This window comes from Patella vulgata, chromosome 6 (genome assembly GCF_932274485.2).
Source record: "Patella vulgata chromosome 6, xgPatVulg1.2, whole genome shotgun sequence".
NCBI classification, from domain to species: domain Eukaryota; kingdom Metazoa; phylum Mollusca; class Gastropoda; family Patellidae; genus Patella; species Patella vulgata.
Genome location: NC_065884.2, coordinates 8,600,627 through 8,625,317, shown reverse-complemented (window position 1 = coordinate 8,625,317; position 24,691 = coordinate 8,600,627). Strand labels below are relative to the sequence as shown.

Below are 24,691 nucleotides of genomic sequence, written 5' to 3'. Positions count from 1 at the left end.
ATACAGAGGTAAATAATAATTATATAATTTTGATAAACCTTTTTATGGATGGAGTTCATAAACGCTATTTATTCATGGGGTGAATATTCAGAATACAGAGGTAAATAATAATTATATAATTTTCATAAACCTTTTTATGGATGAAGTTGATAAACGCTATTTATTCATGGGGTGAATATTCGGAATACAGAGGTAAATAAAAGATTAAATTGATAAACCTTCTTTATGGATAGGGTTAATAAACCCCCTTTATTGATGGGGTGCATAAACTCGCTTTACGGATGGGGTTGAATCAACCTGCTTATGCATTGGTGAATCAACCCGCTGAATCAACCCGCTGAATCAACCCGCTTATGCATTGGTGAATAAATCGATTTTATAGTTGGGTGAGTTAACTCGTTATATGGATCAGGTGAATAACCCCTATCTATGGATGGGGTGAATAACCCCTATTTATGGATGGGGTGAATAAACCCGAATTATGGATGGGGTGAATAAACCCGAATTATGGATAGGGTGAATAACTCCTATTTATGGATAGGGTAGTTCAACCCGATTTATTGGTGGGTTGAATAACTCCTATTTATGGATAGGCTGAATAATCCCATTTATTGATGAGGTGAATAAACCCGCTAGTATGGTATAGGAATATATGGGTCATATGTTATATCACGACATAATGTATTTGTGGGAGTGGTGCGTCTGTTCGGGAATGGCGACTACACTTCGGCTGTTACCAGCTTAAAAACTTGGGTATAACTGAAACTTTAGCCGGGATGTGACATATTATAGATGGTGTGTAACTACCACCTCCGGTTTCAGATGTATGCCACTTCCGGTTTCTCTATTGATTGTAGATTGGCCGTGCTAGGATCGCTCAACATAAATGACGCGTTAGTCTATTTAAATATTGGGGATCACGGTGGCTAAGTGGGTAAGACGTTGGCTCGCTAGCCTGGAGGTCGGGTGCTCGATCCCTGCATTGGCCGAGAAAGTTCACCCAGATTTTCCGGCGTGGTTCCCCTTTGTCAGTGATGCAGGACGGAGGGTCTGACAAGGACAGCTGTCTAGTCGTTCGGATGAGACGAAAAACCGAGGTCCCGTGTACACATTGGCGTGCACGTAAAAGATCCCTTGACAATTGGAATTCGATATAAGAGTAGGCCGTAGTGCCACTGTCCGGGCAAAATTTCCCTCATAGCACACTGTATGGCGTATGCCCGTCTTCATTGGCCCAGTTCGGAGCAAAACAGTAGGACGTTAAACTCCATTTCATTCATTTCAATTCTATTTAAATATTGACCACATTAGCGTTTAAACCACAATACAGGTGTATTAATCTCGGTCATCCAAAACCTCGTCTTCAATGTACGGAGGGTCTGGGTTGGTTGTCAAAATCTATCAAAATTTACTGGATAATCAACCATATAAAAAACGGTTACGCATGGGCAATGAATTCTATTTTTAGCTAAAGTCATGGTGACGGCGAATTAGCTTTAATATAAAAAAAACTATTGATATATGGTTCTTGAAGATAGGGATTTTACAATATAAAATTAAGAGTGTTGGATATTGAACATGCAATGCAAATTAATTTCATGTGCGTCGACATCTTGTTTTAGGGCTAGTTACCTCCCGTCGATTTTGCTCATGATAATGTAAAAGACCGGATAATCTAGCCAATGATCTAGTTATTCTCAAATGTTTACAACCCACCCAGACCAACATTCGTAAAATACTTGTCTGAATAATAGAGACTCTAGAAGGAAACGAGATCAAAAACGTTTAATGGTGTTCTACATCCATTTTGTTGTCCAGTGATAACCCATCCAGACTAATATTCTTAGAATACTTGTCTGAATGATAGAGACTACAGGAGTATGAGAAAGCTGAAGAGTTCTGTTATAAACAGCATATTGTGTCAACAAGCTTGCGGCACGAAAGGTTAAAAGGTCTAACACGTAGGGTTTTCACGGTGGGGGTAAATAACTCTACGAAACAAAGCGACAAAACGAACTGACTCCCGGATATCAATATCGACATGGTTATAACCAGTCAAATAATCGAAGAAGGTTGGAATCAGAACTCAAAAGACTGTAACACGAGGTTTCAATGACACGGAGATAACATCGACGAAGGAAAATTCTCTAATGCTTTAGCTTATAAATTGTATCATGCACTGTAAACGGACAGACAATATATACTGATGTCCAAAAGAAAGTATACACACTAAAAGTATGACTAAAATTTGTTTAGATTAAACACATTTGATAAAGCATTACTGAGTTTGTCTCTTGCGTCCAAACTCAACATTTCTAAGCAAAATAAAAATGTGAAACAAAATGACATTCTACCAAAATATCGTATACCATGGAAAAATGACTTTGGTTGATGCAGCACAAAATGCACAGTGTATACTTTCTTTTCGACATAAGTATAGTCTCTCGTGAAGGAGATGATAAATAGAGATTCTCCTACTCGTCCTTTTAGATATCAAAAATATCAACTCAAGTCGACAAGTAGGAGATTTTATTTATCATCCAATCAATCATTTCTTATGCGCACAAATATATAAATATAATTCTTTGGTACAGATTTAATTTTACTGAACTTGATTACTTGACGACGTAGTGACACATCATTTTTTTGACAGCAAGTCACCCGTTGCAAAGTCTTATATATTGGCCCGGTGTTTTCTTTAAGGTTATGGCGAGTATTGTAATTGTTTATGGTAATTGAAAACTTTTTACCAACAATATTACTGGATCCAAAAAGTAGTTACTTTTAAATAAAAAAAAGTAGTGCCTTTTTAATTAACCAATCAAATTCATGTAGATTATGAAAGTTATCACACAGGCAATATCTACAGTAGAATGTGTTATTGGATAAGACATAGTATATTTAAAGAGTGGACGTTACACCACCATACCCCGTAACACCAACACGACTATCACCACTGCTAGCATCCAATTAAACCCTTGGACTATAAAACGTGACGTGTTTTTATTATTTTCAGGATATTTCAAGTTAACTGTTCACACCACCCGTCCCAATTTAACCAGACATAATTATGATGTTACTGCATCAACTTTGTCACCCGTTCCTGTCAGTGACCTACCGCCGGTGGGTTGCGATGGTAACAACAGAACACACTTTATGTTTCCTGGAGATTACAATACAACGCAACTAGCGGAAATGTTTAGCAAGAATTTAAAAATAAACTGGAATTTTTTCTCCCGCCTTTTACACATCACCCACGAAAGCCTTGTGTTGGCTTTAAGGGCGCCGAATGAAGAGAATTTAGAAAATCTTCTGTCTGAGAACAGTGAATATACACTGGGTGATGAGTTGTTTCATGGTGCACCAAAGTGTCAAAATAACGAGTATATTCTGTGTCTGGAGTTTATGTTAAATTACACAGAAGTTGAAACATACAAGAAAATATTTGTTCCTTTTCAAGGTAAGTTGACACGATATTTTTTTATGTAAAAAGGGCTTAAGTTCTTAATACGACGGACGTATTCGGTCGGGATTATGACAGAACGAAGATGTGGCAATTTTATTTCTTTTTTTTTAAATTTTGATGATCAGTATTCGATTTTAAAGGGGTAAGCTTGTGTTTTGTTTTATTTTTTGTCTTTTTGTTTTCATTATTTTTTCGGGGGTGGGGATGGGGGGGGGGGGGTCATCATAGACAATATTTTTACTCAGTAATACTTTGAGATCTGACACCAATAAGTCAAGTTGTTACGGAAAAGGAAGTATCGTGATCTTATTAATTATCAGAGTGTTACACTAGTCAAACACGACCTTTATTCAATCTTGTCAGTAATCAATTCCAAAACTATTATACTGTGTTTTAATTCGGTCAGCTTAATTAGAAATAACATTTTTTTTTTTTTATAAAGGAGAAGAAAATGTGTTTTAATTCGGTTAGCTTATTTAAAATTAAAGTATATATTTATAATTTTTTTATTAGGAGAAAAAATGCGAATTAATTCGGTTAGCTTATTTAAAATTAAAGTATATATAATTATTTATTACGAGAAAAAATGTGAATTAATTCGCTTAGCTTAATTAAAATTAAAGTATATATTATAATTATTTTAATTCGGTTAACTTAATTAAATTTAAAGTATATAATTATTTTATTAGGAGAATATAGAATCTGTGACCTAGGCTACTGTCCTCGATATTGCAGAGAGTTGACAACTGATTGATACAAATATAGTCATCCCATAGCAACATTTAAACACACTGTTTCTAATGTACGATCACACATCCGAAGTTATTTAGTTTTTCAACATTTGATTCTGACGTCAGTATATAAATGGTGGACAGTCACGTAACACGACCTCGTCTTCGACACTGACCTATTTATAGTTGTAGTCTATTTTTAGTTATAAGCGTAGTACAATTCCTAAGGACAGAGAAATAGCTAGTTCACATTTCGAGGAGAATCATTTTTGTATACGTCCGGTTAGCTCCCATGATCTATAGCCCTGGGTGGAAACTTTGTAGAATATTCCCTGACTGTACACTGTAAAAAGTAAATCTGTAAAAAAAAAAAGAAATTATTCTGGCAGCAGATTTATTCTGTGTTTTTTAGTTTTTTTTTTCTTTTTAACAGAAAATGTCTGTTTAGCCACAGCAACATGTTTCTTTTGAATAAAAGATAAAATTACAGACAAAAATCTGGTAAATCTGCTGTCAGAATATTTTCTGTTCTTTAACATATTCCCTGACTATACACTGTATACTCTATATCCGATCGGCCTCATCTCAGTAGCAAGAAGATTCCAGTTATATTCGCCCTTTCTGGCGCTTTACTATGACATCATTGATGAATCTCCTCATTGGCGAATTATGCCCTTTGTTCTATACACAAATACTTACCTTCCAGGGAATGACGAAAATATTAATGATATTTAACGACAATTAGATAACCATAATGAATTTCAAAGTTTGACAACAAAAAAACAACAGAGTTTACCTGAAAAGTATTTACCGGGTGGTTATTTCCAATAAAAGTATGGTAATTTTGGTATATATGGAAAGTAGAGATATCCAATCTTACTAGAAAAGTACGGGATTCCCCGAAAAACACCCACGGAGCGTATACAGGACAAAAATGTAAGGGTTCCCCTAATCGACAGCCCGACGATTAGGAATTTCTGAGATAAAAATGACGGAAAAAGGCGCGGGTAGTGGATAATCCGAGAATTTAATTAGGATTCGATATTTGTAATAAATACTAAGCGATTAAAGACAACATCGGCTTATGTTTGCAATGAATTCTCCTCTGACTTTCAAGAGAGGTAAGTCACGTGGCGTAAACATGACCTGGTTTGATCGATTTTTTATAGCCAGGGTATTCCCCGACAATTACAATGTTTGAGAAGGATTTGAAGCAAAATTATGACAAATTAATTAGTTTGAATATGTTTTAGTCCATACCATTAAATCACCCAGTTTGTACGCGGGAAAGTATATGTAAATGATATTGAAAATAATATGTTATTAAAATTGTTGTAAGCTATGTCGGTCAGAGGGGCAATTATTCTTATAAAAGAAACCCATTTCGTCGTCACATACTTCAACAACAATAAGCCATCACAGCGTCTTATTGTTTTTGTAATAGCCTGCTTGATTGGCAAGAAGATTGGGTGTTTCAAAGGCTTGTCGAACAACGCTACTCTCTTTTGTCGACAGAAAACACTTAAACATATTTATACTTTTCAAAACAAGGATTGTCTTCATTGCTAGCGAGATTGAAATACTAATGGCTCGCTTGTTGTAATTAGTTTAAAGTTACAATTTCATATTTTCTAAGAAAGTCAAAACATAATTATTTCTATGTCTTTTGCTCAATAGGTTGTCAACTCATTATTATACGATCATAGGTGTCATTCTCACACTTAAAACTCATTTACACCGGAAATAATAACACAATTACCTCCCAATTACCTCCCTTGTTTTCTATTCTCCACCATGGAGTAGTTATCTTCAAACGTTGGAATTTGAAGATGAAAATGATATTTTTGCCAATTTCTCAACTGGCAATAGTGAATTATAGGATTAATAGGATTATTCTTTAACAAGGTAGGACTGTTTATAGATACCATCTATTTTAAGGCTTTATTTTAATCAATTTTAAAAAATATAACGTAAAAATATGAAAGTTCAACTTTAAGGACCTAAAAACGAGATTTTAATAAATAACAAGATATGGAAGGTTGTAAAGTAATGTAGTATATATCTTAGTAATGAAATTAGTTTGGATGTTAATAAATTTTAAGAGGCGTTGGATGGCCTAATGGTTAGCGCGAGCGCGTTGTATCATAAGGACTGACATTGAGTCAAATGGCGTGGTTTCGTTTTCCCGGTTGTACGTGACAAGGAGTAGGGTCTCCTGTCCAACCTCGTGGGTTTTCTCCGGGTCCTCCGGTATCCTCCATCTGCTAAAGACCCCTACGCGCAATCGAATTATTGAAATAAAATTGAACCACATGTTAGTCCCGAAATGACCTAGTTAAATCCCACTTCTCTCTCCACCTGTCACTCTCTCTCCCTCTCTATAAATTTTAAAACAGGAAACTTACTTTGCGCACATTCTTTTACCATTGCGAGTTTGAAATGTTAAGGGCTCGTTCGTTTTCATTTAATATCAAAGACGACATAATATAAGACATTGTTATGCCTCTCAGATTTGTGATTAATATACGTCTACATAATATCGGAGGGTGGGTGGATGTGAACAAATGATACAGTAATGGCTAACTACAATACAATCTACGTCATTATACATGGATTTAATGTCGCCTTAAAGGAGTCGCTACAGATAGACAATACTGGGGTTAATGCTAAATGATAAGGCAAGCTCAATTTTTACGAAATGTAAATAGGGCTAGCGCTAATCCCAACCCTAACCCTGGCCATGAAACTAGCCCTAATCCTTACGCTTACTCTAACCCTAACCTACAATCTCGCCAGCAATAACGTGTCCTAATCTTATTTACATCTCAACGATCTTGTCAAAAATTGAGCTGGCCTTAATAAAAAGATTTAGCCCAATACTGGACATATCTGTTAAAATGCATTCCTTTATTCGCCAGTAGAAACATGGGACATGAACCCCATTTCATTTTCGATTTACATTGTCCCAGTGTAACACTGTATAATGATCTTCTTACACTGTCACATTTGTTGTTGGCTTAAAGGAAACGACACAGATATATGGCAGTGAGTCAAATTGATTAAATGCTATGGATACTGCTAGGTAAATATTGTGTACGTCGAGGGATGTTCTATACGAGGGGTATTCTAGACATCTTTAAGTGGCATTTAGTAATTGAACAGTAACACACTAACACTATTTATGGAATAACAATTACTGCTTTATTAAGATGCATCGTTTTGAGGATGATACTGTAACTACTTGATTAGGGTTTGTCATCATCACTTTGATTAGTGCTTGTTATATATAATGTCTATATTTATGGCTTGTTTTTACTGTATATAAATACTAGATGTTTTACATATATGTTATCTTGTCTACGATATCACCTTAGGTGGAAGTGGACGTAAAACCCCCAAAACCAACCAACCAACATATATGTTATCACCTCGGTGGAAATGAAATGGGGTTTAACGTCCTACTGTTCTGCTCCTAACCTGGGCTAATGAAGACGGGCATACGCCATACAGTGTGCTATGAGGGAAATTTTGCCCGGACAGCGGCACTACGGCCTACTCTTATATCGAATTCCAACTGCCAAGGGATCTTTAACGTGCACGCCAATGTGTACACGGGACCTCGGTTTTTCGTCCTTGTCAGGCCCTCCGTCCTGCATCATTGACAAGGGGAAACCACAGACCCTATTTCGTTTCGTTTTTTATAGTTACAAAAATTCGTTTTATTTGTCTGTACTACACTAGGATCTGGAAGAGTTGTTATATAGCTTACATTCTGGATGACGTGAGGGATTAGCCAGTGAAACCATCTGTTACGGCGAACTGTGCCACTAGACACGTCGACGCTGATTGATTAATCAATGTCTGACGCGACCATTTACTACAACCGGTCATATCTTCATATAGTGTAGGCCATTAAAAGTATAAATAAACGAAACGAAATATAGATCTGTATTTTAGTCAGATTGAACGTTATTGAGAGATGAATAATGGGCATTACTCAACAATATCGCAAGTACTGGAGCGGAAACCTGTTAGAATTTTAAATTAATATAAAAGTATATATTCAGAATTGGTATGATAAAATACTGATTACTGTCACTTTAAGTTGTTCCTGTGCCAGTAGACGGAAACTCTTAGAATTTCTAAATTAATCTAAATTCATATATTCAGAATTGGTATGATAAAAAACTGATTACTGTCACTGTAAGTTGTTCCTGTGCCAGTAGAATGGTACTTGATCAAATACTTACAATTATTAAAGAGACCTATTCTGAGAAAGTTATCCTAATTCAAGTTAAGTGTTTTCTAGACCTTATTATCTGGCGTTCTGATCAACTGTATTTCCGGATCATATTATATCCTATATTTATAAAACATTTAAAGAAAGATATACTTCACTAATGTTCATTGTTTATTATTGGGGTCATTTATATTAGTATTTAGAAGGACATTATCACTTTCAACAAGAAAATAAATGTTATTCATTTTGAATAATATCATATGACAAATAACTATAGCCTGAACTAATTATGAAAGCACTAAAACCTACAATAAGGTATTGTTAACGACATTTCGTTAAACTCCTTCAGTAATGTGTACTATTCGTAAATTGATAGTTGAAATGTCTTTATCTCCGCGATGGCTCCACAAATTTTTCTCCTTTGTTTCATATAATAAGCCTTCAACAAAAAGTAATCATATTATCCTTCCACTAATGGGTTAGACCGTAATTAACAGAGATTTTAGGAATCCGAACTTGGTTCTATTTATCTCGGTTTCCTCGCGGCTAGATCTATTTTTTAATACCAACTCAATGTTGATCAATGTCGCTGAGATGTAAAAAAGGTTTGAGCACGTGATTGTTGACGAGATTGTAGGTTAGGTTTAGGACAAGCGTTAGGGCTAGGCCCAGGGTTAGGACTTAGGGATGGGAATAGCGCAAACCCTGTTTACATTTCGTGACCTTTGACCAAACTTGAAATTGGCCTAATCAAATAGATCTAACTATTTCTCGAATGTCGTGACAGACATTTCTTGTGGTGAATATGTTTCGTATGACAACTCTTCGTATTCAAGAGAGAGGGAGAGAGAGAGGGAGCGAGAGAGAGAGAGAGATGGGGTTTAACATCCACTCGACAAAAACTAGGTCATTTCGGGACTAGCATATGGTTTATTTCAATAATTCGCTTGCGCGTAGGGGTCTTTAGCAATGGCAGAAAATCGGAGGACCCGGAGAAAACCCACGAGGTTGGACAGGCGACCCTAGTCCTTGTCACGTACAACCGGGGAATTGAAACCATGCCAGTTGACTCAACGACTTCAAAGGAAATAAGAGTATGCTGAAAATCGTGCGACTGTGTACCTGTTGTACAGCAACACTAACGATGAGACGAAAAAACGAGGTCCCATGTATACATTGGCATGCACGTAAAAATTCCCTCGGCAGTTGGAATTCGATATAAGAGTAGGCCATAGGCAAAATTTTTCTCATAGCCTTCACTACCCCAGTCGGAGCAGAACAGTAGGACGTTAAACCCCATTGCATTTCATTTCCTTTATCTACGTCGCTTTATCAAGCGTAGCACTGATCTTTATGTTAAAATTTTAATATTGGAATGTGTTTAACCTGATCTATCGCATTATGTATATTCGTTGACAAGTCGGGGGGTTGGATGGCTGAATGGTTAGCGTGCGCACGCTGTATCATAAAGTCTGTCATTGAGTCGACTGGCGTGGTTTCGAATCCCGGGTTGTACGTGACAAGGAGTAGGGTCGCCTGTCCAACCTCGTGGGTTTTCTCCGGGTCCTCCGGTTTCCTCCCACTGCTAAAGACCCCTACGCGCAAGCGAATTATTGAAATAAAATTAAACCATATGTTAGTCCTGAAATGACCTAGTTTGTGTCGAGTGGACGTTAAACACCATTTCTCTCTCTCTCTCTCGTTGACAAGTCCATTAACGCTGATATTATGTATTGACCTGTTACGCTGTAACGTTAATATTTAGGTGACATCAAATGAAATGGGGATTTAAAGTTCTACTTTTCTGCAACGACTGAGCTAATGGGGTCGGCTAATATATAGGTGAAATAAAATGAACCGGGGTTTAACGCCCTACATTTCTGCAACCACTGGGCTAATGAAGACGGCTAATGTTTAGGTATTGATTTATTCTCAGCTAGACTGTCCACTACCTATAGTTTGTCTTTAGCTCGAGACCATTAAACAACTTAAAATACAGACACTATCCCGCACGTGCTTTTCAATGCAATACGTCATGCGAGTCAAATATTACATCTAGTATAGATAATGTACGATTGGCAAGTTGCCCGTGCATTATTGGAAATAATGGTACGCCAACATCAAAGGATGACTTAACATCTGTATTTTAATGACACAGATTGGGTTTCTGTTATTGGATTTTGTTGTACTGGATTGCCCTGTGAGTTATTGGGGCCACGGTGACTCAGTTAGTAAGACACTGGAGGACCCGTGTTCGACCCCTGTGTTGGCCGAGAAAGTTCATCGGGATTTTCCGGAATTCTTCCCCGTTTTTAGTGGTGTAGAGTGGAGGACCTGGTGGTGGGAAGGGGGGCAGGCATATAGTCGTTCGAATGAGACGAAAAACCGAGGTCCCGTGTACACTTGGACCAGCACATAAAAGAATACTTGGCATTTGGAATTCGAAATAAGAATAGGCCGTAGCGCCGCTGTCATGGCCACATTTCCCCTGTTGCACTGTATGGCGTATGCTCGTCTTCATTAGTCCAGTCGGTATAGCAAAGTAGGGCGTTAAACCCCGTTTCATTTCATGAAAATATTAGCAGTTTTTTATGAGGTCAGTCGGTGCAGAAAGGTAATATTAGGTACAGTATCTGTACATATTTAATAAATATAAACCACATCTGTTATTGATCTTCAGATCTATACTGAACGACTTAAAGGTACCCTGCATTAAATTACAAAATGTAATGAAATAAAGTGGGGTTTAACGTCCTACTGTTCTGCTCCGACTGGGCAAATGATACGCCATACAGTGTGCCATATATTAGAGACATTTTTCCCGGGCAGCGGCACTATGGCCTACTCTTATATTGAATTCCAACTGCCAAAGGGTATTTTACGTGCACGCCAATGTATACACGTGACCTCGGTATTTAGTTCTATTCGAACGACTAGACAGCTGTCATTGTCAGGCACTCCGTCCTGCACCACTGACAAGGGGAAACTACGCCGTAAAATGCCGATGAACTTTCTCGGACAATGTAGGGATAGAACACGGGACCTCCAGGCTAGCGAGCCAGCGTCTTACCCACTTAGCCACCGTGGCTCCCGATTATATGATATGATAAAATGAAATGAGCTTTAACCTACCTTTCTGCACCCACCAGGATAATGCAGAGTATATAATAATATCATGCATAGCGCGCGACGCCCGCCAATGTAATAGTGTTCAGTGCAAAATAACAAGTTACGCTCATGATTCCAGTAACAAACGAACTGTCTACAACAGCAGGGAAGAGAGGTGTAATAGAGACAGACAAAACCATGTTATAGTGACCACGAAAAATATGTTATGGCGACCACGGACACATTATTATAGCGACCACCACCTACATGTTTTTAAGGATCAACACAGACACATATATGTTATAGCGACCACCACAGACATGTTATAGCGACCACCACAGACATGTTATAGCGACCACCACAGACAAATTATAGCGACCACCACAGACATAATACAAAAAACATAATATGGAACACAATTACTATTTTATTTAAAGCGACGTTTCGTTGAGGGTTCTCTCAACGTTTTCAAGCAAATAATAATGAAAATCGTTCGTTCGTTCTTGGTGTTTAACGTCTGCTTCCACATAAGTGATATCGCAGACAAGACATAGGAGAGCCGAAGCTGATTCCTGTTTTTTAGAATATGATTTTGCAATCTTTCCATTTGGCCTTACGCCATGGATTTGGTTTAGTGGGAAGTTCTTCCCTTTATTTAATACAAAACATATCGTTTGGTAGATGATCTCGTCTGCTTCTGGATTGGTAAATGTCATCGTTTGGGGTTAGTGTTTAGGTGCCAGGCCCGTCTTATCGTGGCCTCCCCTTACTCCACTGTCCCACTCTCTGGGTTTGGTATCAGTTTTATTTGCGGAATAGTGTTTAGGTGCCAAGTTCGTCTGACCGTAACTCCCCCTTACTCCACTATCCTGCTAGTTTGGTAGATGTCATCTTTGTGGGGTTTGTGTTTAGGTGCCAGGCCCGTCTTATCGTGACCTCCCCTTACTCCACTATCCCACTCTGTAGGTTTGGTGTCTGTTTTTGGTGGAATAGTGTTTATATGCCGAGTCCGTCTGATCGTGACTCCCCCATACTCCACTATCCTGCCAGTTTGGTATAAATCCCCTATGCAGTTTAATGTTTAGATGCCGGGCCCGTCTAACCGTGACCCCCCCCCCCCCTCTTACTTCACTATTCTACTTAGTCCAACTGTGTCCATTAGGGAGTGGATTTGTTCGAAGATTTGCAGTTTCAGATCTGGTCTCGGGAAGAGTAGGTTCTTAGTGTTGAATGGTATGTTGTTGGTCTCCATTGTTCTCACTAGTTCCCTTCTCTCCTCCTCGTATACCTCGCAGTCTACCAGGACATGGTTGGCGGTACATTCTTCTCCGCACTCACAGATGATGACTTGGTGTTTGTAGTCTCGCAGCCGCTCTTTCACCCTTAGCTTCGATATAAGTCTACAAATATCTCTTCTAGGGTGATTGAGTGTTGTCTTTGTGTAGATCTTGTCATCCAGCCGGAATCTGTATGTGTCAAGTTCAACGAGATTTAATTCCCAGATTGAATTTACGTGTCTTTTGACCATACTGTAGATTTCCGTGGTGCTGTAGTCTATGGTGCGGAGTGGTGCTGTGTCCTTGAGACCTTCATTGGCGAGTCGATCCGCCTCCTCGTTTCCTCTAATGTTGACATGTGATGGAATCCACACGAGTTCTACTTTGCTTCCCTTCTCTAAAACCCTCTGGTACAGCTGCCTGATTTCCAAAATGACTTCTGGTCTTGAGTCCGAGTTGTATAATGAAAATAATGTACAGAGGGTTTATATACAAAAACAAGTAACAACTAATTAATCTAATCAATAGAGAAACCATTTAACATATTATATCAACAGGGAAACCATTTATTATATTAAATCAATAGGGGAAACCATTAATATATTAAGTCAATCTTCTATATAGGAATAAGAGCTTATAAACCATATACACAAAATATATTACAACTAATTATCGCCAATAAACCATATTGGATGATAGTAAAGTTACCGGTCAAAGGGAAACTTATAATAACATACAAAATAAATAACAGACATGTTATAGCGACCACCACAGACATGTTATAGCGACCACCACAGACATGTTATAGCGACCACCACAGACATGTTATAGCGATGTTATAGCGACCACCACAGACATGTTATAGCGACCACCACAGACATGTTATAGCGACCACCACAGACATTTTATAGCGACCACCACAGACATGTTATAGCGACCAACACCGATATGTTATAGCGACCACCACAGACATGTTATAGCGAACAACATAGACATGTTATAGCGACCAACAGAGACATGTTATAGCGACCACCACAGATATGTTATAGCGACCAACACAGACATGTTATAGCGACCAACACAGACATGTTATAGCGACCACCACAGACATGTTATAGCGACCACCACAGACATGTTATAGAAACCACCACAGACACGCTATATCGACCACCACAAACATGTTATAGAAACAACCACAGACATGTTATAGCGACCAACACATACATGTTATAGCGAACAACAGAAACGTGTTATAGCGACCACTACAGACATATTATAGCGACCAACATAGACATGTTATAGCGACCAACACAGACATGTTATAGCGACCACCACAGACATATTATAGCGACCACCACAGACATATTATAGCGACCAACATAGACATGTTATAGCGACCAACACAGACATGTTATAGCGACCACCACAGACATATTATAGCGACCAACACAGACATATTATAGCGAACAACACAGACATGTTATATCGACCAACAGAGACATGTTATAGCGACCAACACCGATATGTTATAGCAACCACCACAGACATGTTATAGAAACCACCACAGACATGTTATAGCGAACAACATAAAGATGTTATAGCGACCCACAGAGACATGTTATAGCGACCACCACAGACATGTTATAGCTACCACCACAGACATGTTATAGCGACCAACAGAGACATGTTATAGCGACCACCACAGACATATTATAGCGAACAACACATACATGTTATAGCGACCAACAGAGACATGTTATAGCGATCATCACAGACATGTTATAGCGACCAACACAGACATGTTATAGCGACCAACAGAGACATGTTATAGCGATCACCACAGACATGTTATAGCGACCAACACAGACATGTTATAGCGACCAACACATACATATTATAGCGACCACCACAGACATAGTATAGCGATCAACAGAGACATGTTATAGCGACCAACACAGACATGTTATAGCGACCACCAGAAACACCGATATGTTTTGCCATCACTACAGATCAGTATTCTGTAGCGCAAATCACAAAACATGCAGTGTATAAAAAATCAGCTTACGGAGAGAATTTGTTTTCCCATTGGACTCTACCATAATTACACGTCTTAATTTCATTAAAGACGGTTAACCGTTAGACGCTAATTATACCTAACTACCATGACGTACAATCAATAGTGACATGGAACTCGCCAATTTTCCGTGTTCGTGGCATTCATTTAGAAGTTTTATTCGCAAATTACGTTAGGGAATTTGTATAAGTGGAGTTTGTAGAGTTTCTGGTCACGGAATCTCAAAACATTCAAGCACTTGAGATGTTCTGAAACTAGGTGTTGAACATTGGCGGCATACTTATTAGCTTTAAATTCTTAATTTGTTAACATCCTTCGATCATCACGGAAGGGGGAAACCCAGAGAATATGAGATGTTATTTCAAATTAGCAAATCACTAAATCGCCGAGAGTGAAATATTTCGACGAATTTAATCTAGTTTAATGATATTAGTAATGATACGACCATCGTTGAAGGAAATTAAATGAAATGAAATGGGGTTTAACGTCCTACTGTTCTGCTCCGAATTGGGCTTATTAAGACGGGCATATGCCATACAGTGTGCTATGAGGGAAATTTTGCCAAAACAGCGGCACTATGTACGGCCTACCCTTACATCGAATTCCAACTGTCAAGGGATATTTTACGTGCACACTAATGTGTACACGGACCTCAGTTTTTCGTCCCATCTGAACGACTAGACAGCTGTCCTTTTAAGGCCCTCCAGTCTGCATCACTGAAAAAGGGGAACCACGACGAAATATTTGGATGAACTTCCTCGGCCAATGCAGGGATCGAACACCCGACCTCCAGGCTAACGAGCCAGCGTCTTACCCACTTAGCCACCGTGACCCCATCTGTTGAAGGAAATCATGTTGATATACCTATATAGAGAAATGAAGGTATAATGTTCAATCGACACAAATTAGGTCATTTCGGGACTAACACATGGTTCAGTTTTATTTCAATAATTCGTTTGCGCGCAGGGGTCTTCAGCAGTGGGAGGAAACCGGAGGACTCGGAGAAAACCCACGAGGTTGGACAGACGACACTACCCCTTGTCACATACAACCAGGTAATAGAGACCCGACCAGTTGACTCAATGACAGACCTTATGATAAAACGCGCACGCGCTAACCATTTGCGACCCCCATGTTGATATACGTATGCAGATAGAGATATAGGCTGTATGGTGAACCGAATATTGCATGTAAATGGATATATAAGCTTTTTTTTTAAGTGATTCGAATATTGCTTGCACAAAGCGTACATGGCGTTACTTGCATGGATTTCTATGTAAGAGAGCTATGCGAAGTGGGGTCTGGTTTCCATTAGAATAAACCATTAGAATAAATCATGTTCGACTACGTCCACAACAACTCCGTCAACTTCCGGGCATGAGCGGCTGGTTCCGGTCACCAACGGTCGATTCCGGTCATAAACGACATGTGCACAGGAAGAGATGGATAAGAGAAGAGAACCGATATAGCACCTCGGGTTAAAAACTGGATAAACGTAACACCCAGTACACTAGTAATTAAACCCTAGCCTAAAGCATTATTACCATCCTAGTAATAAACCCTAGCGAATTAATCAAAGCGACGGGACTCGAGTTTTAATTACATCTTTACAAAGACCAAAGCGACGGCTGTTTTGTTGTATGGGGATCTCTTCGGAACTTAATGGCAATAGAGGTTGCCTTAGTTTCTGTGGTTGTGATTGAACAGGGTTCCATACAGATCAATCACGTCTCAATACGATCAATACCGCTGGTTTCATTTAATGAACGTTTAATATACATGAGCATTAATCATATCGACTGTTATCAATTACCTTAATTAAAGAAGAAGTCATTCTTTGACCATGGTCACCATACTAAACATTATGTTGTCAGGTGACGTATATACGCCCATCAGAAACATAGTATTTCGAAGTTAGGACAAATAACTTCCCGTAATTGGAACAGGTTCAAGAATTTTATCAATTTTGAATTATCTCTGATGGTAGCTAGCAGTTTGTATTAGTTATTAGTGATATAGTTGGCCTGTAGGATGACATAAGCCCGCCTCTCAAATTACTGTGTCCGGGCTTTTAGCCAAATTACTTCCATTGTATTCCTGAATTTGAACTAATCAATGAACTGAAATGGGGTTTAACGTCCTATTTATGAGCTATATTCACCGACTGGTCTATATGAAGACGGGTGTGTGCAATGCCGTGTATTATACGGAACAGTTTATCCTACTTTTTGTCGAGTTCCAAATGTCAAGGGTCCGATCATCTACAAAAATCCCTGGCACACCAAGTCATCTGCAGTCACAGATTCCCGAAACACCAGATCATCTACAGATACCTGAATAAACAGGTCCTGTACAAAGATCACTGAAACGTCAGATCATCTGAAGTCACAGATCCCCGAAACACCAGATACCCAAAACACCGGTCCCTGTACAGTCGAAGATACCCGAAACATCGGGTCGTTTGTGGTCACAGATCAGGCCATCTGCAGTCACAGATCCCTGAATCGCCAAGTCATCTGCAGTCACAGATCCCCGAAACACCAGAGCGCTTTAAATCGCAGCTAGATCTCTGAAATACCAGGCCAATACTTAATCTGCAATTAAACTGAATAATGTGATCATCAACTATACGGCCAGACTGATATAATAATAGAGAAATATTAAGAATTGATCAACGGTAATATGTATCAGATAGTTCCTGGATATATGACATTGATGGATCATATGGCGCCCCCATGGTAATATCTATATTAACCCTTATGTAACGAACGCACGATAGTTATATAGACAGTGACACGTGGGGGAAATTGAAATATGATTTATTCCTGTAAGACATTAATCAAATCACCCGAACAAAGAGATCGTAATACGAGCCAACACACCGACCGAGCGTTAAAGACAAATCTGATCTTTATTTCATTTTCTTTGAGACGGATTGAACAACAGCATTGAGAGGTGACCAGAAGACTCGGAGAAAACCCACCAGTTTCGGCAAGCGGCACTAATGATTTAGATTAATTGATATCAAGCCACTCGACTCAATAGATCACTTGACTACCCACCCACACAAGCCACACCCCGATGAATCCAAGGAGGCAAATGAGTTTTAATTTAATAATAATAATAACAATAATAATGAGCTTTACCCATAACATTAAGGGTTATACTCAAAGGTTTTGCCTCTTCCCATTCCTATCCAGAAATCATTTGAATAAACATACCGTTTTTGTATCTTAGCAAAAGAGTCGCGGTGACTCAGTGGGTAAGGCACAGGTCTTAGGTTCCTACCAGAGTCTGGGCGATAAAGTTCTTCGGTATTTTCCGGCGTGGTTTTTCTTTCCGCTCTGGGGTTTTGACAAAGATAGAAGGTAGTCGTTAAGATGTGGAGCCAAGGAAAGAGGTTAAGCGTACACAACGTTAGCGTGCGCGTAAAAAAGACCCTTGACAGATGGAATACGAGATAAAAGTAGACTGCATTGTCGCTGCCTTGGCACAGCATAACATAATATATGACATATACCTATTGTGGTAGGCAAGACGTTAAATCTGTTACTTCCCACTTCATTTTGTATTTTAACAAGCCTTTAAAGGAGCTAAGTCTTTAACTCAACATCATCCACAGTCTTCGACATTGCAAACACGACTTATTGGCCAAGTTAAATCAACATTGATGATGTTACCTTACTGTGAACAGTTGGGCTTCGGGTAACCAATATTTAAAACAAAATGAAAATTTTAAAATTGGCACATAATGCTTTTGAGTGCCAGTTGTATGGGACGACTCGATGAACGAGGCTAAACATATCCCATGTATGAGACTACTATCGATGTAGACTGGAATAACCAGATACAAAAGACTGCCATTCAATTCAGACTCTTCGCGTATTTCGCCGAACATAACTGATTAAAGATAACAGTAAAAACAGAAACGATTGAATGTAAATCAGTTTATGTGCATTCATGTTACAGTATCACATGCGTTGCGACCCATTGTGTCAATTTCTAGGTGCCAAAGAATTGCAATTTAGCCCGGGCGGCATCTTTAATCCATTTAACCAAAGCTACCTAGATCAAGAAAAATCCATTCCTTTTGAATTATAGTAATCAACTGGGTACCTCTGAGACAAGAATAATTAACTTCAGTTATATTGTAATCTATGTTTGGTTTATAGTCAACTACGTCTTTAACTATTGCTCGGAGACAGACTCATTCTTAGTATTAACTACATTAATATCAAATTATTTCTTAATGCGTCTGTGTCACTTATTACATGGTCTGGCTTTATAAAATAAATCATGTATCGTAAAACAACGAGGTTCTGCTAGACATAAAAGGGGCTATCCCGATTTGAACAGAGTCTCAAAAATAAAAGTCCGAGTAAGTATGAAAGTTAAACGCCAAAATATAGAGGAATGGTGTATTTACCTTGTTTCAAAATTTCAGATCAAAATATTGAGTCGTTTGGACGTGAAGGTCAAAACTGCTTATCCGGACTCGTAACCCTTTTAAGATTTCGGGTCCTTTTTTTCGTTGGGTGACCTGATAATCGATTCCCGTTCTTTGAGAGGTCTATACAGTGAATGACCCATGATAACGAAAGGTAAATTTCACCTACACATTATTTTTATTAAAAAAACAGTCTGGTTTTATCCAGACACCACATAATACAGCTTGGGACACCGGTCTCCATTTCCAGTTGAAGACTGGCGAGCCTAAGCTGTTTGAAAACGTATTTTAGAGGTGTAAATTCTTTATTCGGATATAACAGACATCGAATGATTCTTCAATTCTTTAATATACTGGAACATAAATATACATATATCGTCATACAGTACTGACAGGCCAGTTACTGCACTTAGTAAGGGATCCTAACTAGTGACAGCCTTCACTGTACAAATTTTGTTATATTTAAGGAAACTCCGATAATAGGATAATACCAAATGCAATTATAACTGACATGTATGGTGGCCCATGGTCGCAATAGCGTTTTTTGGGTTATTTTTTGTATTTCATTTAAAATAATAAAAATATTAGTAAAAAAAAAAGAAACAATTTTTTTTTTATTTTACAAAATAAAAAAAAATCTTTTTAAAATTGAAAAAAAAGAAATCTTTTTAAAATTAAAAAAAAATCTCTATATATATAAAATAATAAAATATATTTAAAAATAAATAAAAAAGAAATAATATTAAAAAAAAATAAATGAAAAATAAAATCGAAAAAGAAAAGATAAAAAATAATTCCCGACGTGGCACATCGTCGCAATAGTGTCTTGAGTATCCAGACCCAGTATACAGCTATCATTAGACTAGAGCGACCAGGAACATTTTGTGGCCCATTGTTGCAGTAGTATCTCGATTATCATGTGTGGGATCTATGAAGAACGTATAGACTCGAACGACAAGAAACGAGTCTGTAGTTATCTCACATCAACATGTGAGTGACGGAACTTTTAACTAAAGATAAAATCCAATTTCAGTAGATACTTCAATTTTGATTGGCTAAGCACTAAAATAAATCTAATAGTATCTATTATCCAATCAAATACTAAAAATTGGATTTTATCTTAGTTAAACAGGCCCCAGACGAAGTCCACGTAGGCTATCATGCTCTATTTTGTATGTTGTGCGCCATCGCACTTTCGCACCTCTTACCAGTTCCTGTGGTCGTAGCGATGACCTCAGAGAGAGCAGGGGTTTCACAAAAACTGAAACTAAAATCACTAACATAGTTTTTAACTAAAATCAAAGTGAAATTTTAAATTTACGCGTTTCACGAAGATCGATTGTAACTTAAAATTTAATTTTAATAGATTTTAGTTAAAATTACTTGTGCCTTGATGTGAGGTAACTATAGAATCGTTTCTTGTCGATCGAGTGTATACGTTCTTCATAGATCCCACACAGGATAATCTGAACGACAGACCCACGAGGTTTGACAGGTCACCCTACTCCTTGTCACGTGCAACCGGGGATTCGAAATCACGCCAGTTGACTCAATGACGGGCTTTGTTGTTCTTAGCGTTTAACGTCCGCTTCCACCGAAGGTGATATCGCAGACAAGTTCATTTTTAATGATCTTAGCGCACGCGAAGGGGTCTTTGCTGTGGGAGGAAACCGGAGTACCCGGAGTAAACCCACGAGGTTGAGAAGGCGCCCCTATCTCCAAGCCACATACGCTCACACCTGGGATCGAAACCACAGCCGCAAGCCAGAGGTGACCGGCCAACTAGAGGTCGAAGCGTGACACTCTAGACCACTAGCACGTGCTAACCATTTGCCCCCCCCCCCCGACTACTTAGTAGAGTAGGCCTATACTTCGAGGATTAGTTTCAAAGTTGTTAACTACTTTTGAAATTCGACAGTAATTTACGTGACCATTGCCGTTGGTTGAGTCGTACCTTATATCGCTATGCTCTGTCTAATCATTATTAAAAATATTAATTATGTTTTGTAAATTCCCGAAGAACACCCACAAATTTCATGTGTGACAATTCTCAATAGTTTCTGTCATACAAAATACTGCAATTTGGCACCGTCTCTGGCCGTAGGAGATGTTTAGGGGGAATAGTGAGAATCTTGATCTCAGGGAGACCAAGTGTTTTAAAAACATTACATAAGCCTTTTGAGGGGAGAATGGGTCTGCACTAGTAGTAGTAGGTCGAATGGTATCATTAAAGTCAATGACTTTATGTATGTAGGCCTAGTTCTAGTTAGACTGGATAACCTAGTCTAAATGACGCCAGGCTTCTATAGTCTATAAATTATACATTTCTATTGACTTGCATATGTATAAATACATGGGTGGAAAATCGTGTTTCACGTGTTGGTGTCTGTTTACTTTTTTTCCTTTCGGAAGGGGAGATAACTACAAACTCGTTTCTTGTCGCTCGGGTTATGCCACATAGGATAATCGAGACACTATAGCAACAATGGGCCACGAGGTATTTCTGGTCACTCGAGTCTAATGATAGCTGTCGTAGGCTGACTTTATACTGAGTCTGGATAATCAAGACACTATTACGACGATGGGCCACGTGAAGAATTCTTTTTTTGTTTTTTTACTATTTCACTTGTTTTGTTTTTTTATTAAAATTTTTAATGTTATTTTTTTTTAAATTTTTTTATAATCTCAAATATTTTATTAATTTTCTTTTTATAGATTTTTTTTATTTCAAAAAGATTTTTTTTTTTTTAAATTTCGAAAAGATTTTTTTTTTTTAAATTTGAAAAGATTTTTTTTTATTTTGTAAAACAAAAGAAAAAAAAAAGTTTCTTTTTTTTTACTTTTATTTTTTATTATTTTAAATGAAATACAAAAAAATAACCCCAAAAACGCTATTGCGACCATGGGCCACCATAGACATGTCGATAGATGAACAATGAATAAAGGGTTAAACAATGTAATAAATCAACAAAAACAATAGATGGGATTAACGTCGTTACCAAATGACGAGTTGAAATGTAATGACAGGTTAACGACTTGTGTGTGTTAGTTGTATTTTACGTCCGCTTCCACCGAGGTGATATCGCAGACAGTTGATCTTAAAGTGGTTAATTTAAGAAACATTAATTATCTTTTAGTGATTGGCAGATTATCACACCATTATAGTATCACAAATATTGAGTTAGTTGCTCGGCCATTTGGTAGAGGATTTTAAGGGATTTAAACACAAAATTAAGCAGTTTTAAACTTCCATACATTGAACAATTTTAAATGAAATGAAATAGGTTTTATCGTCCTATGGGGCGGGGGGGGGGGGGCTTGGATGGCGGAATGGTTAGCGCGTTGTCCAACCTCGTGAGTCCTCCGGTTTCTTCCCACTGCTAAAGACCCCGACGCGCAAGCGAATTATTGAAATAAAATTGAACCATATGTTAGTCCCAAAATGACTCTCTCTCTCTCTCTCCTGCACCATTGAATATACGGGGTACTGTGAGGGATGCCGTGCCCGCCAATATGTGGCTCTGTGGCATTCTATAGTGGACCTTTAATTTATCATCATTTTTATCAGAGCTGGTCTGGTTTGCATGACTACAGAATTACAACCATTAACCTACAAAATTAATATAAATTAACATTAAGCTTTATTTGTAATTTAATAAATGGAGGTCTTTTATTAGCCATTAAACAAACGAGTAAAAAAGAAAACACAATAAGATCGTGCTTTGTAGACGAATATATATATATATATATATATATATATATATATATATATATATATGTATTGGAATATTATATTTAATCATGATCAAGTTTTCTCAAACTGGAAAAGTTGCGTTGAATGCCAAATTCGATTTGATTTCATTATCACTGTTAAACTGTCGACTTCTAAATGTCAAGTGGTTTACACTGAAGAGAGAACGGTAGACGTTATGTCAGGTCAAAACTGTTATCATTTAATAATTAGTTTAGTTCTTATGTCGGCTATATTTTTATTGTATTCAATCACATTAGCCTACACAAGTTTCTATGACATCGTAGAAAAGGTGTCTGGAAATCTATTAAAGATGCATTATGGGAGATTAGATAAAGAGCTGGCATTTCTCACTATAATAGTTAAAAACTAGATAATGTAAATTTAAAGTCATATTGCTACACTCTCAACAGAGATATGGCCGATTGAGTTTTATGCATAGCTTCGATCATCATTACTAAAGTCTCGATTATCCAATTTTGGATTTAATTATAAATGGACGTTGAGCAGCAGATAGAATTCAAATCCAGTGAGAAGAGGTATCAGGTGTTCTAGAAATTGGAAGTGGTATCAGATGTTCTAGAAATGAGAAGTGGTACCAGGTGTTCTAGAAATGAGAAGTGGTATCAGGTGTTCTAGAAATGAGAAGTGGTATCAGGTGTTCTAGAAATGAGAAGAGGTATCATATGTTCTAGAAATGAGAAGTGGTATCAGGTGTTCTAGAAATGAGAAGTAGTATCAGGTGTTCTAGAAATGAGAAGTGGTATCAGGTGTTCTAGAAATGAGAAGTGGTATCAGGTGTTCTAGAAATGTGAAGTGGTATCAGGTGTTCTAGAAATGAGAAATGATATCAGATGTTCTAGATAGACTATATTTGTACACGTGACACACCAATTGCAATTCAGACTGAAGCCCGCGGGAATGATAATAAATGCTAAGAAATAACGCGAAAACATTGTTTGTGGACCAAAGAGATCTGCGCAAAGTTCTCTGCCACACATAGCGCACTCGCAAACATAAAAATAGGATTACTATATGTTAATCCCAATCAAATGTGGACAGGACGTTAAACCCCATTTCTACAATAATCTATCTACATTTATAGAGGAATTGTTTTTATTTTTAAAAAAAAAAACAATAGGGGTACAATAACCTGAACACAGAGAGAGAGAAATGGGGTTTAACGTCTACTCGACACAAACTAACATAATATGGTTCGATTCCATTTCAATAATTCGCTTGCGCGTTGTGGTTTTTAGCAGCGTATGGAAACCGGCGGGCCTGGAGAAAACCCGCGTTATTGGATAGGCGACCCTACTTCTTGTCAGGTACAAACGGGGATTCGAAACCACACCAGTTGACTCAATGACAGACGTGTTAACCATTCGGCCATCCACCCACCCCACCCTCCACCCAACCCAACCCAACCCAACCCAACCATAAGCTGAACTAAGACCAAGAATCATTGCGATAATTTGTGACACACGTGTGTTTTACAGGCATTCACTGAGTCGAGATAAAGGCCTGCACTTAACTTTCATGTTTCATTTTGATAACATCTCAATATTTATAGCGTAAATAATTTCTATCGCTGAAA

At 38.0% G+C, this 24,691-nt stretch overlaps 1 protein-coding gene across 1 annotated transcript in view; it reads left to right on the top strand.

Annotated features, from left to right (window-relative positions):
- The window catches only part of LOC126824936 (uncharacterized), a 90,190-nt gene that overhangs the window by 57,384 nt on the left and 8,115 nt on the right, over positions 1-24,691 (top strand). The window contains exon 4 of the mRNA XM_050554390.2: positions 3,017-3,460. Coding sequence (XP_050410347.2) covers positions 3,017-3,460 — 444 coding nt within the window. The remainder of the gene's footprint in view (positions 1-3,016; positions 3,461-24,691) is intronic.